This window comes from Dreissena polymorpha, chromosome 4 (assembly GCF_020536995.1).
Source record: "Dreissena polymorpha isolate Duluth1 chromosome 4, UMN_Dpol_1.0, whole genome shotgun sequence".
Lineage (NCBI taxonomy): Eukaryota > Metazoa > Mollusca > Bivalvia > Myida > Dreissenidae > Dreissena > Dreissena polymorpha.
The window spans coordinates 3562940-3582194 of record NC_068358.1 but is presented as its reverse complement, the minus strand read 5'-3'; the positions used below and the strand labels follow the sequence as shown (position 1 = coordinate 3582194).

The 19255-nt window shown below is 36.0% G+C and overlaps 1 protein-coding gene across 7 annotated transcripts in view; it reads right to left on the bottom strand.

Annotated features, from left to right (window-relative positions):
- Positions 1-189: 189 nt before the first annotated feature.
- The window catches only part of LOC127879720 (uncharacterized), a 101292-nt gene continuing 82226 nt past the window's right edge, over positions 190-19255 (bottom strand). For 6 of the 7 annotated variants that reach the window (XM_052426722.1, XM_052426721.1, XM_052426725.1 and 3 more), the window contains 11 exons: positions 18673-18819; positions 17858-18051; positions 15880-16047; positions 14904-15049; positions 14027-14095; positions 13510-13630; positions 12606-12750; positions 8975-9109; positions 7773-7928; positions 5081-5110; positions 190-3026 (listed from right to left, as the gene is read on the bottom strand). In XM_052426722.1, coding sequence (XP_052282682.1) covers positions 2818-3026; positions 5081-5110; positions 7773-7928; positions 8975-9109; positions 12606-12750; positions 13510-13630; positions 14027-14095; positions 14904-15049; positions 15880-16047; positions 17858-18051; positions 18673-18819 — 1520 coding nt within the window. In that variant the 3' untranslated portion in view covers positions 190-2817. The remainder of the gene's footprint in view (positions 3027-5080; positions 5111-7772; positions 7929-8974; positions 9110-12605; positions 12751-13509; positions 13631-14026; positions 14096-14903; positions 15050-15879; positions 16048-17857; positions 18052-18672; positions 18820-19255) is intronic. The other variant, XM_052426723.1, reaches the window with a different exon arrangement.

Here is a 19255-nt window from a genome sequence, read left to right as displayed (position 1 = left end):
AAAAAAATCTTTTTTTTTTAAACTCCTAAAAAACTAGCTAACAAAACATGTTACAGCATAACCTACAGCACAGGGTTAATGCATCCAGATTTGTTGGACATACCTGAAAAATCACGGAAACTTGATGAAACAGCGTATTCTGTTTGTTACAGACAAATACATTTTCACCCAATGAGTACAACACATTCAAAGGTTTCCTTCTTTACTAGATTCAAATCTATGTTATAATAGTGAGCAATCAATATTTTGTCAACGCAACATAACCTAGAAAGCTGTAACACAGTTCTACTTATATACTGCAACTTTGCAAACAATAATCACATCTGATATACATTTCATACATTTTTTTATAACATTTAAGCTACAAATTTCATATTATAAGAAACTAAAGAAATGAAATTTATCAATTATGGCCTCTTTCATAATAATATAATTTTGAATAATAATATTAACATATCGATTTTATAACATGAATAAATATATAGCATTAAATAAATAAAATTCATGTTGTCCTTTATGATTTCTTCTAGTGAACATTCTACAATGCTTCCTTAGATTTGGTAATGTGTTCATGGTTTACCATCACTTTCTGGGTTAGGTAGTGCTAGTAAAAAATGTGTCACACTGATTTTTGTACAGACATGTCTTACCTTTTTAAGAATTATAGTAATTAGTAATTTAACAAACAACTCTATGTAAGACTCAACAGTGTAATACATAACAAACACCAATCACATTGGCAAACAAAGCCAATGGGGCACTGTCTGCCAGTATGGTTAAGAATTTGAGCAACTCAATTATATTATATTATAATATTATACAATTCTATACTAGGAATAAGTATCAGCACGAGTAACATATTGTTTATGATACCTGAAACATAAATAACAACTATAAACACTTCTATCACAGATGGCTCATTATCACAATCATGGTTAATCTTAATGCACATGCAATTTTAAGGATTATACAAGCAAGTTTATTGACAGATATAAGTCTTTAATTTTATAAAAATGAATAAAACGTAAAATTAACATGATATATCATCCACAAATACAAATAATAAAAAATACAAATTCATATTATTTTTTATAATATAACGAAATGTTACGTAATTATACAATGTTTTTCCATAAGGGTAAAGATTTCACATAATTGCATACAAACAGAATGCAGAATATTTCTGAAGATTCATCCTTAATTTGTTAGCAAGTCACATGAGTCTATTAAGTATGTTTAACAAATAACAACGAATTAGGAACATAGTATCTAATGTCATTCCTAAGTTCTATGTAAGATCTATATGAAACATACACATGTATACAGGTAGGTAGATTGAATTGGCTCTTTACCTGCATTTAATTTATCGGAACTTACTGCACAATACATGAATTGCAACAGACTTAACTTGATGATTTTTTAGCAGGAAACTTCATCAAAATGTGATCTTGTTAAGCATTGCTTTCCCATTATTAAAGCGATGTGAACTGTTTGAAAACTGTTGTTTCTGGACTTCAAAAGTGTTCAAACTATAAATGAACATTCATTTAAGATACAAACATTCATAATTTAATTGATGACTACCTAAACCAGGAATAATAATTAAAACAAGAGCACCGCATAACGGGTGCCGCGCTTGGCTGCGAAAGCTTGTCAGATTTTTTTTTTTAGAGGTCACAGTGACCTTTACCTTTGACCTAGTGACCCAAAGAATAGGTGTGGCGTGTAGAACTCATCAAGGTGCAACTACATATGAAGTTTCAAAGTTGTAGGTGGAAGCACTTTTTTAGAGGCAATGTAAAGGTTTTAGCTCGACGCCGGCGGACAACACCACACGACACAACACGACGAGCTGGCTATGACAATAGCTCGGGTTTACTCCGAAAACAGCCTCGCTAAAAATTATCACTTCACCATTTAACTAAATTGTAATTCTGGATGAGAGTAAAATACACATACATCAGGCCTAATCAAATACTAAGCAAATACATAGTAGCACCCTTGAAATTAATTGTGACAGTTACTTTAATGCAATTTAAAGACACACTGTGCATACAAATAAAACCTTCAACCCATCACATTGACCTGTAATGTCCAAAAGAAAGATAATGCAATAACCTTGTTTTCTTAAAGGTTATAAATGTCGGTCTTATTCAGTCAATGAAACAGATTTCTCATTGAATCAACCCAATGAAAAATGTTTGCATCAATTCGCCTGTGTTATTTGTGTTCTTTTTGGTATTAGTTTCCAATATTTCTTACTTTTTTCATTTACAAAACTTATTGTTTGTCACAATATTGTATTTGACATAACTGACAAACAAATATAAATGCTAACATTTCATAGTAACTACCAGGAATCAGAATTAACTATCCCTGCATACTTATTAGCCTTATTATGAACAAAACAGGGTGTAATCCATGTGGGTAAAGTCCTACCAGATTAGCCTGTGAGGTGTGCGTTGGCTTATCAAAGACGACACTTTCTGCCTTATTGGATTTTTGCTAAGAAGAGACTTCCTTTCAACAAAAAATACCATACAAGCTGAAAGTGTTGTCCCTGATAAGCTGTGCAGACAGCACAGGCTAATCTGTGACGACACTTTAAGCACATGCATTAAGCCCCATTTTCCCAGAGCAAGGCTCATATCATCTTAAACAGTAGCTGCTTAACTGTCACTTTTATACTCATCTAGCAAAACACCATCAAATCATTTAGTGTTCAAAAGCGTTACAGCATTGACCTACAATTTCTAACTAACAGAGAGCACTTCTTTCACAAATCAATCTCTTCTAACTGAAAATCCTACTAGCGCATCATTTCTTTTTATGTTTAGCCACAGAAGTTGACACTTTGTGTTTCATGGGTTCATCGCTATCAGAGTCACTAGTTCCGACTAGTTCATGTTTCTCCAGCAGACGCAAGCGTTCTTTCTCCACCTCCTCTGCCTCGCGTCTTTCCCGTCGAGATCTCATCACCATGTCGGCACATGGCTTCAGTGGAGAGCCCTCCACAAATTCACTTCCTGGAAAAACCAACCAATCAGAGTGGCTGTTACAACTCTATTCTATACTCAATGTCTCATATGTATGTTGATAGGGGTTTAAGTGTAAACAATAGTATCTTATCTGGACATGTTATAAAGAAACATGAGGTTCTAAGAGAATCCTCAATATCAATATGCTTGTATATTAAATATGATAGGATAGAATTTTGTTGAGAAATTGGTTATGGATAGAAGGGACATTTGGAATACGAATACTGAGGCAATAGGATGATGCACTTTGACTTTACATCAAACAATTAACGACTGAATTAAATCATGTGTGCTTTCTTCGAAAGAAACGACAAAACCACCCACAGTAAAAAAAAATAATTTAGGTTTTCTGGTCTACTAATTTGGACCCTGTTACCTAAAGTGTTTAAACAGTTAATTAAATGAACACTATTATAGGTGGTGAAGTTTAAACCTAGTTACATGTTGCTACAGTAAGATTTAAACAATGCTGAAAAAATCAACACTCATTAGAACTGCATACAATTATTTATTCAAGAAAACATTGCAAATAAATAAATTAATTAATTTATTTATTTATAAATAACATAAAAAGTTGAAAAGAGAGTGAGAGAGAAATAAATACACTGTGTAGAAATGTTACATCCTGTCACAGGTGCATAGAAGAATAATGTATACCATCCTGAAAATGTTATAACAGATGAAATTTAGTAAATTTCTATACTGGTTGTATGAGAAAAAATAATATTGACTTGGCTTTCAATGATACTTTTGAGAGATATTATTTAAATGCATTTAAACTTGAAAACACGTGTCTTTGAGCAATATAATCATGTTATGCCAATATGTTGCAAACATGAAATGAAAATTGGCAAGCATGATAAGCAAAACTCCGGATTTTAATTAACTAGAAATTAATTCATTCTCATAAATAACATGAAGCTGTCAAACACAGTATTTTCCCCTCAAAACAGCAGTTTCCTATCAGATCAATGTTGCATGTTATTATCAATAATTTCTGAAACCATAGCAACCACAATTATTGATCGGTGAAAATGGGAATTACATGCATATTCCTCAAATGGCCCTGTTGCTATCCATACACCCAGTTTAATCATTTCAAGAACTTAAGGTAACCGAAAGTTCCAGATTGTGATCATGGATGCAAACGCGCACAAGTCGACGTAATGACGTCTATCATTTATTTATTCCTACCCCTTTCAACAGGGGATACAAACTATTGACAAAAAATATGTAACCTCACAGATGATCAACTTAGCTAATATTCTGGAAGAACTAATGAGTCACACCCAAGGAAAGCAGGGCTTAATACATGTGGGTAAAGCATCATCCTTGATTAGCCTGTGCAGGTCACACAGGTAAATGAGGGACAAAACTTTCCGTTTATCAAATTTTTCGTTTTAAAGAATGAAAATCTGGTCTATGCTAAAAGCCTTGTCCCTGGTTAATCTGGAAGGATACTTTATGCATATGCATTAAGCCTAGTTTTCCTAGAACATCATCAGCTCATATTTCAATAAAGATAAAAAAAAAGTCCATGTTACAAACAAGATGAATTAGTGACAACCATTTTCACCAGACATCTTAGTAGCAATTGAAGCAATTGTATCTTTGTTATATGGCTATTTTCATAGTAACATTAGTCATTCAATCTTTTTTTTATTTTAAATTTAGAATTAAGCTTATTGTTAGTGCATCTAACTACAAACAGATAAACACTGTGATTCTTTATTATACCATTATATAATATTAAATTCCTGTTAAGGTAAAATAATGTGTTCCCAATTTTAAGGTTTTAGCTGAACAGTTTTGCTTTTTTTTCACACTAAAAATCAGATGATTCGAAAGTGTTCCTTTATTGACTTTAAAAACAAAGCAGTTTCTCATCCAAATGCAGACTTTAACACTAGTACCAAATGTGCAAGATTACAAAATTAATTTTACAAAAACTACATCTCTCATCAATTTCAAAGTAATGAGATCACAGTGTTTGCCAATGTGCAACCTCATATGTGTTGCTATTTCTACTACAATACATATACCTGCTCTGTTTTCTTGCTTCAAAGCATGATCTATATACACATGTACATAAATTGTGTAATTTTATCGCAATATACACACACAGTTTTGTTTAGCTTCAATTCTTTCATCAAACAACATTCTGGTACAAAATGCAGATGGACTGTTGTAAAATGAAGACATTTTTTTTGTCATTTATTGATAATTTGCAGCAATGCCTTAACATTTCAATACTGAACAATACATGTGTAATTCCTTTATCCAATAAATGTTTGAATGTTGATGGTTTATAAAAAGTACCAAACAATTATCACAAGAAGTGAATCTTCATATCTAAATCTACAGCAAAAGTCTCTGCAAATTAAAGATGTTATTCTATGTATCCCTTTACTACATATATACGTATCTTGGCGCATTTGTGGTCCCTTAGAAAGTTAAATTTAATTAAAGACATTCAAGTTTTAAAGCCTCCATTTTCAACACTTAGATACTGATGAGCAGCAAACAGCATAAAACCAGAACAGACAGCGAGTTACTTGCAGGCTGTTCTGATTGTATGCTGTTTGCACATAGCCATTTTCACTTTGCTTCTTATGGGTAAAGGGCTATAATCTAAGCCTAATCTCCAGCAGACAATATACATAAAAACACTCGTCTATTATAAAAGTAACTTAAACTCTCTTTGAAAAATAAAACAACTAAATATAAATAGATTTCATAATCTACGTGGGGTTGTCATGGATATGAGCCTTGCTCTGGGAAAACAGGGCTTAATACATCTGTGTCAAGTATCTTCCCTGATAAGCCTGTGCACTCTGGCTAATCAGGTATGATACTTTGGGCTATTATGGAATTGTTCGGTTAAAGGAAGATTTGTCTTAACAAAAATCCAGTCTAGGAGGAATGTGTCATCCCTGATAAGCGAGGAATGTGTCATCCCTGATAAGCCTGTACGGACTGCACAGGCTAATCTGGGACGATACTTAAGGCACATACATAAAGCAAGGTTTTCCCAGAGAGGCTCATATGGGAACAAGTGCTCAACAATTCTTCCGCTTTGATGTTGTACATTTTATTTGTTTCCAATTAAACAACCGTGAATACATATCTGATTGCAAATATGCCGTACCATTTGGGTCAAAAGTACAAATACGCCAACAACTAAAAATAGATATCACCGCTGTGACAAAATTGTTACCGCGGTGACAATTTGTCATTGCGGTAACAATTTTGTCACCGCGTCGATATCTATTTTGTCACTGCGGTAACAATTTTGTCGCAGGGGTGACAAATGATGACTGTTGGTATATTTTTATGCCTGCTGTTACATTTATTTGTTTGGGTCAGTTTTCAACCAATCATTTTCCCCGTTACAAACCGACTCTCATATATCAAAATCATGTCAACCTTTATTTTGTTGTCGAGTGTGGTCTACAAATGTATAATTACTCATACATGGATCTTTAAAACAAAAAAATAATTAATAAATAGTTGATAAGTAAAGTTGATATAGATTTATTCTTAGTACACAAGAAACTTTTTATGAGTTTTATAGCTGTGTGTCACACTTATCGTTTCGAGTAAATAAATGGTTAGTGAATCGTACATTTTATTTGTTAAATTACACTTATTGGTATATCATCTGCTTTATCGCAATAAGATCAGATTAGATTAGGGAATCCATTGTTAAAAACTTGTGCTATTAATCCGTTATCGCTTGTTTAACGGTCCACTGCCTTCACGGTATCTCGGTTTTATGACACTTATCCGGCTGTAAAAACACGCACAGATGTTGAAACCACGAAAAATAGGAAGGTTTTCTAAATGGTCACCTAGATTATTATTTTTTATGAAGATATAATTATATAAACATAAAGTGACAATTCTTAAGTTACAACGAATAAAGCTTCAATTAAAATATTCGCCGGTTTGCTGTTTTGCAAGACGTTATTTCATTGGTCACTTTGGTTCAACTCTTATCAAGCTCTTTGGGTCAGAGAAAATATCACCACAGTTACAAATATATCACCGCAGTGATAAATTTATTACCACAGGGACAAAATTGTCACCGCGGTGACAATTTCGTCACTGCAGTGATATATATTTTTAGCTGTTGGCGTATATGTACTTTTGACCCAAAGGGTGCGTCATATGCAAATGTATGCCTTAGTTCCATAGTTTGCAATAGAGCATCTCATGATGATTTATAAATGTGTCAAGTTATTGCAAAATCCATCAATATATAGCAAAGTTATGGCTAAGACAGGATTTACCAAAATGTTTTATGGCCAATTTGACCTTGGACCTCTAAGTGTGACCTTGAACTTTGAAGTAGCAAGACGGATGTTACATGCAAGATGTTGTCTTGCGATGGACAAATGTGGCTAGTTATAACAAATCCATCAATATATGGCAAAGTTATGGCTAAGACCTAGACAGACAGACCAAAAGACGGACAGCACGACTTCCACCGTCCGCATTCTTCAAAGATAGGCATAAAAAAACAGAAATAATTCAGTTAAATTGTAAGTCAGAGTTATGGAACTTGAAAATCGATCTCACACGATGGCATTACGCAGACGCTTCAGCTTAAAAATGGGTGAGTAAAATAGCTCAAACTATTTCGCAAATATTTGAGCTAGAACCTCGAAATACAACATTAGCTTTTATGACTAATACTCAGCTTTGATCACAGTCTACAGAGAGGTTACACACCAATGAGTTTCCTGGCCTCCTGTCCGTTGATGATTGGGTTCATCCATGTTGACTGGCGGGTACCAGACAGGCCGGTTCCTGGCGGCACGTAGATGTAGAAGACCAGACTGAGGGTGTCAGCCTTGCACAGCCCGCCTCCCTTACGCAGGGCCTGACCTGCAGGGGATAACAGCGAGAATTACTGGATCTGATTTTATGTTTTCTGTGAAATTAAATTAGAGATTGAATGTTTTAATAACAGTCACTATGACCGCTAAAAGCAATATTAACAGTTTTAAATCATTATTTTATTTAATATTCAGACTTTGTGCTAAGGTGAGCCAAAACAAGAAATACGACACCACACAACCACATTTTTAACGTTAATTTATTAATTTAATTTCTATAGTCTTGCAATCCATTCTCCATGTAAGCCAACTACACACAAAATATTAGCGCAACTAAACCATCCATCCAATCTTAAGTGATTTAGAGGAAAACAGTTTTTCTATTTCAAGTAACAGTGACCTTCACTATTCGTCAAACTATCCCATATGAATTCCCAAGCTAGGTCTGTCTGACATTGTAATCTACCAACAAACACAATTTCATAACAATGTCTCTCATGCTATCCAGCAAAAAACACTTTCTATTTTTAGAAAGAGTGACCTTGATCTTGAACAAACTGGTCCCATATTAAATCCCAAGCTAGGCATATATGTATGCAACCTACACATATAATTTTAGGACTATATTTCCATTCAAACTCAAGTAATTGAGCAGGAACCTTTTTTCCATTTTAAGTAAAAACTTAAGTTATTCACCAGAAACAAATTCACATCTTGAAATTGCAATAACCTTGACCTTGACTTGACTAGCCCATAATGCAATCAACAACTTGGTCTGCAGGTAAGCTAATACACACACAATTTCAGTGCAATACCTCTAGCCAAACTGACATTATTGAGTTAATTCAAAATTTCCATTTTTAGAAACAGTGAAATCAACCTAAATCTGGCATGTCCCAAATACATTCTCAATCTAGGTCTCTACGTGAGTTTGCTATATCCAAAGTTTCATAAAGATTGTTCAATGCAAATTAAAGTTATTGACCCAAAACCGCCTGGTCAACAGTTGACATATAAACAAGCTTTCCAAGAGTCTATGGTGACCAAATATCCATGGTTACCAAGTGTCCATGGTTACCCAGTGACCATGGTTACCTTGCGTGATGACATCCAGGCCCTCCTCAATCTCTGCAGCAGACGGGTAGAGGTCACACTCCTTGAAGAACGCCTGCAGTTCTGACAGCTCCAGCTCACTGTTGAACGCCTTCTTGTCAAACTGACTCTCAAATCCTGAAACAAAACATTGGAAATAACGAGCCTCGCTCTGGGAAAATAGGGGACAACGCTTCCAACCTAAACAGGCTTTTCACTTATAAGAGACATCCACTAAATGAAAAAACAACAACATACAAGCCAAAAGTGTTGTCCCTCATTAGCCTGTGCAGACATGCATTAAGCCTCATTTTCCTAGAGTTAGGCACTAATGTATTCACCTTCACTTTCAAATACTAAAACAATGCATTTAAAATAACCTGGTTACCTTTGCTTTTTAATCCATGAAAAAAAAGAAAAAGAAAAGTAACTTTTAAAGGATTTTGTTTAAAATTTGTCAAAAAGAATTCCAACTTTTTGTCACAAATTCAAAACAAGAGGGCCAAGATGGCCCTAGTTCGCTCACCTGAGAGGAGTCAGTTCATTCAATCTTTACCAAATGTCAAACTTAACCTAGATATTGTCCAGACAAACATCCTGGTCAAGTTTCATCATTATTTCATCTGGGAGTCATGATCAATGTACCTATGAAGTTTCATGATCCTAGGCGTAAGCATTCTTGAGTTATCATCCGGAAACCATCTTTCTAAGTTGAGTCACCGTGACCTTGACAGCCATTGTGTGAATACGTTTTTTGGCACTGTGTCCTTGACCTTTGACCTAGTGACCTGATAATCAATAGGGGTCATCTGCGAGTCATGATCAATATACCTATGAAGTTTCATGAACCTAGGCATAAGCGTTCTTGAGTTATCATCCAGAAACCATTTTACTATTTCAGGTCACTGTGACCTTGACCTTTGACCTAGTGACCTGAAAATCAATAGGGGTCATCTGCGAGTCATGATTATTGTACAAATGAAGTTTCATGATCCTAGGCATAAGCGTTCTTGAGTTATCATCCAGAAACCATTTTACGATTTCAGGTCACCGTGACCTTGACCTTTGACCTAGTGACCTGAAAATCAATAGGGGTCATCTTCGAGTCATGATCAATGTACCTATGAAGTTTCATGATCCTAGTCATAAGCGTTCTTGAGTTATCATCTGGAAACCATTTTACTATTTCGGGTCACTGTGACCTTGACCTTTGACCTTGTGACCTGAAAATCAATAGGGGTCATCTACGAGTCATTATCAATGTACCTATGAAGTTTCATGATCCTAGGCCTAAGCATTCTTGAGTTATCATCCGGAAACCTTTTTACTATTTCGGGTCATCGTGACCTTGACCTTTGACCTAGTGACCTGAAAATCAATAGGGGTCATCTACGAGTTATGATCAATGTACCTATGAAGTTTCATAATCCTAGGCCTAAGCGTTCTTGAGTTATCATCCGGAAACCATATTACTATTTCGGGTCATTGTGACCTTGACCTTTGACCTAGTGACCTGAAAATCAAAAGAGGTTATCTGCGAGTCATGATCAATGTATCTATGAAGTTTTATGATCCTAGGCATAAGCGTTCTTGAGTTATCATCCGGAAACCATCTTACTGCTTTGGGTCACCGTGACCTTGACCTTTGACCTAGTAACCTGAAAATCAATAGGGGTCATCTGCGAGTCATGATCAATGTATCTATGAAGTTTCATGAACCTAGGCATAAGTGTTCTTGAGTTATCATCCGGAAACCATTTTACTATTTCAGGTCATCGTGACCTTGACCTTTGACCTAGTGACCTGAAAATCAATAGGAGTCATCTGCGAGTCATGATCAATGTACCTATGAAGTTTCATGATCCTTGGCATAAGCCCTCTTAAGTTATCATCCGGAAACCATCTGGTGGACGGACCGACCGACATGAGCAAAACAATATACCCCCTCTTCTTCGAGAAGGGGGGGGGGGGCATAATGAGAAAACTGCCCCCCTCCCAGCAGCCATGTTATTCAACTGACCGGAACCATTTTTGAACTCAACTCTTGTATCAAGGAAACAAATGTTCTGAGCAAATTTCATGAAAATTGGGCCAAAAATGTGACTTCTACTGTGTTCACATGTTTTCACTATATACATAAAGAGAAAAATGCCCTGCCCACTGGCGGCCATGTTTTTTCACCGATCCCGACCATTTTCAAACTCTTCCAAGATATCAATAAAACCAATGTTTTGACCAACTTTCATGATGATTGGGCAAAAATTGTGACTTCTAGAGTGTTAACAAGGTTTCTCTATAGCCAAATAGGGAAAACTGACACTATATACATATAGAGAAAAATGCCCCGCCCACTGGCGGCCATGTTTTTTCACTGATCTCAACCACTTTCATGATGATTGGGCAAAAATTGTGACTCTAGAGTGTTAACAAGGTTTCTCTATAGCCAAATAAGGAAAACTGCCCCGCCCACTGGAGGCCATGTTTTTCAACAGATCGGAACCACTTTTGAACTCAACCAAGATATCATTAAGACAAACATTTTGACAAAGTTACATGAAGATTGGGCATGAAATGTGACTTCTACAGTGTTTACAAGGTTTTTCTTTTTTTTTACCTAGTGACCTAGTTTTTGACCCGGCACAACCCAGTTTTGAACTCGGCCGAGATTTCATTGGGACAAAGCTTCTGACCAAGTTTCATGAAGATGGAACAAGAAATGTGGCCTCTAGAGTGTTTACGAGCAAATGTTAACGGACGGACATACAACGGACAAAGACCGGTCACAAAAGCTCATCTGAGCAATCAGGAGAGCTAAAAATTAATGAACCATGTACATCTGTGTGCGAAATAACACTAATGACAGAAACTCATACTGAAACAAGAGAAATGTTTGTCAGAAACACAATGCACCCTAATGCGACGCTTTGAAGCAATATATTTGACCTTTTACCTTGAAGGATTACCTTGACCTTGACCTTTCACCACTCAAAATGTGCAGCTTCATGAGATACACATGCATGCCAAATATCAAGTTGCTATCTTCAATATTGCAAAAGTTATGACCAAGGTTAAAGTTTTGTGACACATACAATGACAGACAGACAGACAGGCCAAAAACAATTTACCCCCGATCATTCCATCCGGGGGCATACAAACATTGTTTCCAAATACTCATCTTTAGATATTGATAAAAGTATAAAGTGTTACGAACATTGAAAAATTTGAAGAGTTCTGTTGTTTTTTGTTATATTTCATGACAATAAGTGGATTGCTTGTATAAAGTATAAAATAATGGATAAACATATAGGGATGGCCGTGTAGACATTAGACTTTTACTACAAGGGTCAGTGGTTCCAGCTTTGGTGAGCTTAACTTTTTTCTTTTTTTTTCTTTCTTTAATTTCATTTGTGTTTTATACTGGAGCTATTTAATTCCAAGGTCCACATTTATCAACTTAAAGCATTGAATGCCATACCTCAAAACATCCCAAAAACTGTGAACAAGTTCCTTTAATAACTGCATTGACATCAATAGAAACTGTTATAAGCATAATTCCTTGAATCATATAATATATTTTAGTCTATGAGCAGGTGGGAGAATATGTCCCCTGATTATTTTAACAGAACTGCCTTACTTCTTCTACTGTCCATGTACTCATGCATATGATCCACAACAAAAGGGGTTGTGGGTTTGTCAACCCCATGCCAGCGCTGTACGCGCACCAGCATGGTCTTGTAGTCTCGAACCATCCTCTCCCATGTGGAGCCTACAAAGGTGGCCTACAACCAGAAACAAGGGGACATCACTGAGACACAGTACAAGAATATGTGAATAGGAAAGCTATAGAACCTCATTTTGGGAAATGGGGCTCAAAGCATGTGCTTAAAGTGCTATCCCAGATAAGCCCGCGCAGTCAGAGACAACGCTTTCCGCCTACACTTGATTTTCGTTTAGAAGAGACCACCTTCAAACATAGATTTCCATAGAGGCAGAAATTGTTGACCCTGATTAGCCTGTGCAGACTGCACAGTCTAATCTGGGAGAACACTTTACCAATATGCATTAAGACTAGTTTTCACAGATCAAGGCTCGATCAATCTAAAATTTAAAGCCTGTATATAAGATATTTATTGTCAACTATTCATTTATGCATTCTTAATACATGTACATGAAAACAAACAAGGGATATTAAAAAGAATTCACTAACAATATTTTATTGCTACCATAAATCAAATGTTGTCTACTTCAAAAAAATCCATAATGATCAAGTTAAGGCCAATAACAACAGATGAATTTAAATTATTAGCAGAACCATTTCAGCAATCTCCATGCAAGTTTGTCGAATCACACCCCAAACTGCTAACCATAATCAATGACCAAGATTAACAATTAACCATTGGGCGTCAAAACGGGAGAAAACATTTGGACAGGTCTTCTTTAGTGTTACATAAATACAGCTTCATTCATGTTGATTTTAATGTTGTTTTCAATTACCTTATATCATATTGACATTTAGAAAGACAGAAACATGCTGTTACCTTTCTATGTAACTTCTCAAACCTCCTTCGCACCAAGAAGCCACGTATGTATTTCTGTATACAGATGGATGCTTTATGCATGTCCCTCTTAGAGGGGCCCACTTCCTTCGGGTGGTAAATGCTGTCATTTGAAAAAGGTAGGACAATCATTATAAAGGTTGTCATTTTAAATATACAACATAAAAAACTTTGTTTTTATTTCAGCATACTTTGTCCAAAAAGTATTAGTCTATAATAAAATGTAAATAGATTTATTAAAGTATAATTTTTTAATAATATAATATTTATTTCGGTCTTGTTATAATGAAATTTAAGAGAAAATGCTATTACTAACAAAATACACTACCTACAATTCAATATTAAACAGTCAAAACAAGAACATGAAAAGTTCTAGGGTAGTCAAAGCAGTATTTGTCAATATATTATAAAGATTGCAACAATACTTGTAATTGTTAAATATGTCCATGAATCCTAAGAAGCATGTTAAAGGAAAATTCAATGCCATAGAAGTGCTTACTCGTAGATTTCCACATGAGGGCCTATGACCTCAATCTTGGACTTTGCTTTCTGCTGATTGGCTAACATTCTGGAGTTAATAGATTAATTTATTAATAGAATGGCAGAAGCAATATTAAAACATTACTAAAGCATAAATCACTGTTAATGTTATTATTTATATAAATTAGATGCAATATTGTTATATAAATTATAGAAAATAAAACATTTTAAGATGTACAATACATTCATCTTTTTATTGATTAATACTGAAATACACGAGTAAAAAATCATGTCTTAAAAATATTAATAAGATATGTAAAATAATAAATCTTCAATATACAAATGTAAGTAATTGTTTATGCGCTTGTCAATATTTTAACCATTAAACAAAAGATGGTCTTCATTCAATATAGTAAGTGTTAAGTTATATAAAAAATATCAATATAATTATCATGTATACGGTACTCAACATCTATGGAAAAGAAATAAAAAAGATGCTAATACTAATCTTACTATAATTTGCATAGGAATGAATATATTTTATGATAAAATTGGCGATGAAGAAAACACTACGCCATATTCAAGCAAAACTGGCTTCATGAATGTGTTTAAAGTGTCATCACAGATAAGCCTGTGCAGTCTTTACAGGCTAATCCGGGACAACATTTTCCGTCTTAATTTAATTTTTTGTTTAAAGGAACGAAAATCAAGTCTAGGCTGAAAGTGTCAACCCTGATTAGCCTTTGCAGGCTGAACAAGCTAATCTGAGATAACACTTAACACACATAAACCTACTTTTCTCATACATCAGCTCTATTATTGACAACAATTATTAGAATAATAATAAAAATGACAATAATAATTATGATAACAATGACATTTCTTCCAAAACATACTCCTCAGCAAGGCTATTCATCTTCTCCTGCCGTCTCCCAGCCTTCTCCAACTGCACTGCCTTGAAGTCATGAGCCCACTGCAGTAGGGCTGGGTCCAGAGGGGGGCGGTTGTAGATGGCTGCCTTACGTCCCTGGTGCTTACGGTACTCCCTGAGGTGAGGATGGAATCAGAACATGATAATAATAACAACATTGTAGTAACATAACTTGATTGAAGATGTTTGCAGGTAGTCTCTTTGAAATTAAAATCTAGTCAAGGAAAAAAGTGTTGTCTTGTTTAGCCTTTGCTAACTGCACAGGCTAATCTGAGACCTTTGCTGACTGCACAGGCTAATCTGAGACAACGCTTAACGCTGACTGCACAGGCTAATCTGAGACAACACTTAACGCTGACTGCACAGGCTAATCTGAGACAACACTTAACGCTGACTGCACAGGCTAATCTGAGACAACACTTAACGCTGACTGCACAGGTTAATCTGAGACAACACTTAACGCTGACTGCACAGGCTAATCTGAGACAACACTTAACGCTGACTGCACAGGCTAATCTGAGACAACACTTAACGCTGACTGCACAGGCTAATCTGAGACAACACTTAACGCTGACTGCACAGGCTAATCTGAGACAACACTTAACGCTGACTGCACAGGCTAATCTGAGACAACACCTTTGCTGACTGCACAGGCTAATCTGAGACCTTTGCTGACTGCACAGGCTAATCTGAGACAACACTTTGCTGACTGCACAGGCTAATCTGAGACAACACCTTTGCTGACTGCACAGGCTAATCTGAGACAACACTTTGCTGACTGCACAGGCTAATCTGAGACAACACCTTTGCTGACTGCACAGGCTAATCTGAGACAACACCTTTGCTGACTGCACAGGCTAATCTGGAACAACTCATATGAATCAAGCAATCAAGCAAAGTTTTCCCATATACATACAACAAAATTCCCTATTGTGTAAGACTTGCCGTTGACTCTCCAAGAGTGCCATCCTCTTGTCCTCTGCCTCCCGCCTGTTCTCCCACAGCAACTGCCTGTACGAGTTGCGGCACACAAACCCACGGAAGATACGCTGGATGTCCACCGCAGCCTTGGCTTCTTTCTGACGCAACACGGCCTCACTCTCTTCTTCCTTCACAAGCGTAGGGAAGATTTTGGAAGGGATTCACATTTGTAACTTTCAAGTTATCAAAGCTATTTTGATAACCCTTTACCACTTAGATATGTATTTCGACGCATTTGTAGTCACTTAGTTAAATTTAACAAGAGCTTGTCACAGTAGTGCCAAATCCACGCCAAAATGTGTTTGCTTGTATGACAACATTTGTTTTAGAGAGTAGAATAATATTTGTAAAAACAAATAAAGGGAGATAATTCATTATGCTCCAGACAAAAATTTACTTTGAAATTAAATAAAGGGATATAATTCAAACACTAAGGTAGGTAGAGTTATGGTTCTTGGTCACTGCACTTCTCCTAGTTGCCATATGTTTATATTTCAAGTTTCAAGTAAATCCCTTTAGTACATTTAGAGTTATGCTCCGGACAAAATTTACTGTCAAGTTATATAAAAGGGGAGATAATTCAAAAACAAAGGTAGATAGAGTTATGGTTCTTAGTCACTGCACTTTTCCTACTTGCCATCTGTTTATATTTCAAGTTTTAAGTAAATCCCTTCAGTAGATTTAGAGTTATGCTACAGACAAAAAATTACTTTAAAATTATATAAAATGGGGAGATAATTCAAAATCTAAGGTAGATAAAGTTATGGTTCATGGTCACTGCCTTTCTCCTAGTTGCCATCTGTTTATATTTCAAGTTTCAAGTAAATCCCTTCAGTAGATTTAGAGTTATGCTCCGGACAAAAATGTACTTTAAAATTATATAAAAGGGGAGATAATTCAAAAACTAAGGTAGATAGAGTTGTGGTTCTTGGTCACTGCACTTCTCCTAGTTGCCATCTGTTAATATTTCAAGTTTTAAGTAAATCCCTTCAGTAGATTAAGAGTTATGCTCCAGACAAAAATTTACATTAAAATCATATAAAAGGGGAGATAATTCAAAAACTAAGGTAGAAAGAGTTGTGGTTCTTGATCACTGCACTTTTCCTAGTTGCCATCTGTGTATATTCCAAGTCTCAAGTAAATCCCTTCAGTAGATTTAGAGTTATGCTCCAGACAAAAATGTACTTTAAAATCATATAAAAGGGAAAATAATTCAAAAAAAATTCGGCGGGGATTATTAAAGACCTTTCTTTCTAGATTTCAGTTTTAAAGGCTTCTTTCCAACCCTAAGATACTGATGCGCAGCAAACAGCATAAAACCTGAACAGACTGCGAGTTACTCACAGGCTGTTCTGGTTTTATGCTGTTTGCACATAGCCATTTTCACTTTGATTCTAAGTTGAAAAGGGTTTAGTACATTGTATATTTATATATAGTGAAAATTTTGAATTTTTACAGAAAACCAAGCATCTGAATATGAAGGAAGTCAGCTTCAAGCATTAACATTTTCTTTAAAAGATCATGAAGAACAAAACACACATTGTATTTCATGAATTCACCCAATGCTAAGAGATTAATAACAACTTCTGTTCAGTTTAATGCAAAGCAAAAATCAACATTTATTGTGAACTGTGGCTTTAAGCTAAAGGAACATAATTTAAGTGTCTTATAAAAACTGGGCTTTATGCGTGTGTGTAAAGTGTCTTCCCATATAAGCCTGCGCAGTCAGCACAGGGTAATCAGGGACAACACTTTTCCGTTATGAAATTTTCCATTTAAAGTTAGTCTCTTCCAAATAAAATCCTCTCAATGCTGAAAGTGTGGTACCTGATCAGCCTGTACAGAATGCACAGGCCAATCTGGGATGAAACTATGCACATGAATTAAGCCCAGTTTTCCCATAACCAGGCTCATTTGTTGATTCCACAAGGTTCTTACTGGATCAGGGACATGCGACACTTGAGGGATGGGTCTGCCAATGTGTGCCAGGGAGGTATTGCCCGGACCTGTGACTGGTTTTACCCTTGCCGCGGCTCGAGTACCCGAGCCCGGGGCTGAGCTGGCGGGCGTGTTGGTCTCCGTGTCGTCACATTGAGACTCCTCTGGATGGGTCGCCAGGGGCTCCAACGTTTCTGGAAAATGGAATAATGTCACACTCAACCATTTGTTGCAAAAAGAGAATACTCTTAACAAATATAAGCCTTGCTCTGAGAAAACGGGGCTAAATGCATGCGCTTTAAGTGTTGTCCCCACAAGATAATCAGGGATATCACTTTCAGCTTCAAAGAAAATCCAGTCTAGTTGGAGTGTTGTCCCAAATTAACTGAGCAGACTGCACATGATAATCTGAGACCACACTTTCAGCACATGCATAAGGCTCGGTTTCAGAGCAAGGGTCATGCAATAAATCAGATGATGCATATGATTGCTAAACCTTTCAGTTTGATCAAGGTAGCGTGTTCTAGGATTGATAACAATAGATCAATAATGTAATCAGACGTTATGTTCACCAATGAAATACATAGACTATATAGGTCCATAAAATCAAATTGACATATATTAGACAAAATAATAGAGAAAGCCGAAATTTAATGTCTTTGAATGACTACTTACACAAAACCTTCTTAATCAGTGAAGGGGCTATAATTTCACCAAATTGAACCTGTTTATATCTCCTTTTCATGTCACACACACAAGTCACTTTGGTAGTACATTGATGTGGCCCTAAATAAGTTATCATAACAGCCCACTACCTTGTTTCCTGTCCTGCAAGGAGGGTGCTGTGTGTGCGCGCCCTGGGGCTCGTAGGCTTATAACTGACAAGGAACCCATGATGTCATCTGCTGCAAGATGACCTGTTGCCGGGGCCGACCTACAGCTGTCCTTACGGAGCTCCACAACTGACGGAAATACCAGGAAAACATGCACATGTGATTGGTCATATGAGCCTTGTTCTACAAAAACTGGGCTTAATGCATGTGCATAGTGTTGTCCCAAATAAGCCTCTGCAGTCTGCACAGGGCTTATCTGTGACAACACTTTCCTCCTCAACTGGGTTTGTATTTAGACAAATATTTTGTATAAAACAAAAAATACCAAAAAAGCGGAAAGTGTAGCCCCTGATTAGTTTGTGCCGACTGCTTAGGCTTATCTTGGATGACAATTTGCACACTTGCATTAGGCCCATCTTTTCCAGACCACGGCTATTAAGATATTTATGATAATTTAAATTATTCTATATCCAATAAATTCATCCAATCGGCATTCTTCATATGTACCACGTGACCGTCCAATATATTCCGGTATTGGATTCAAAAAATCTGTATTTTTTCCATA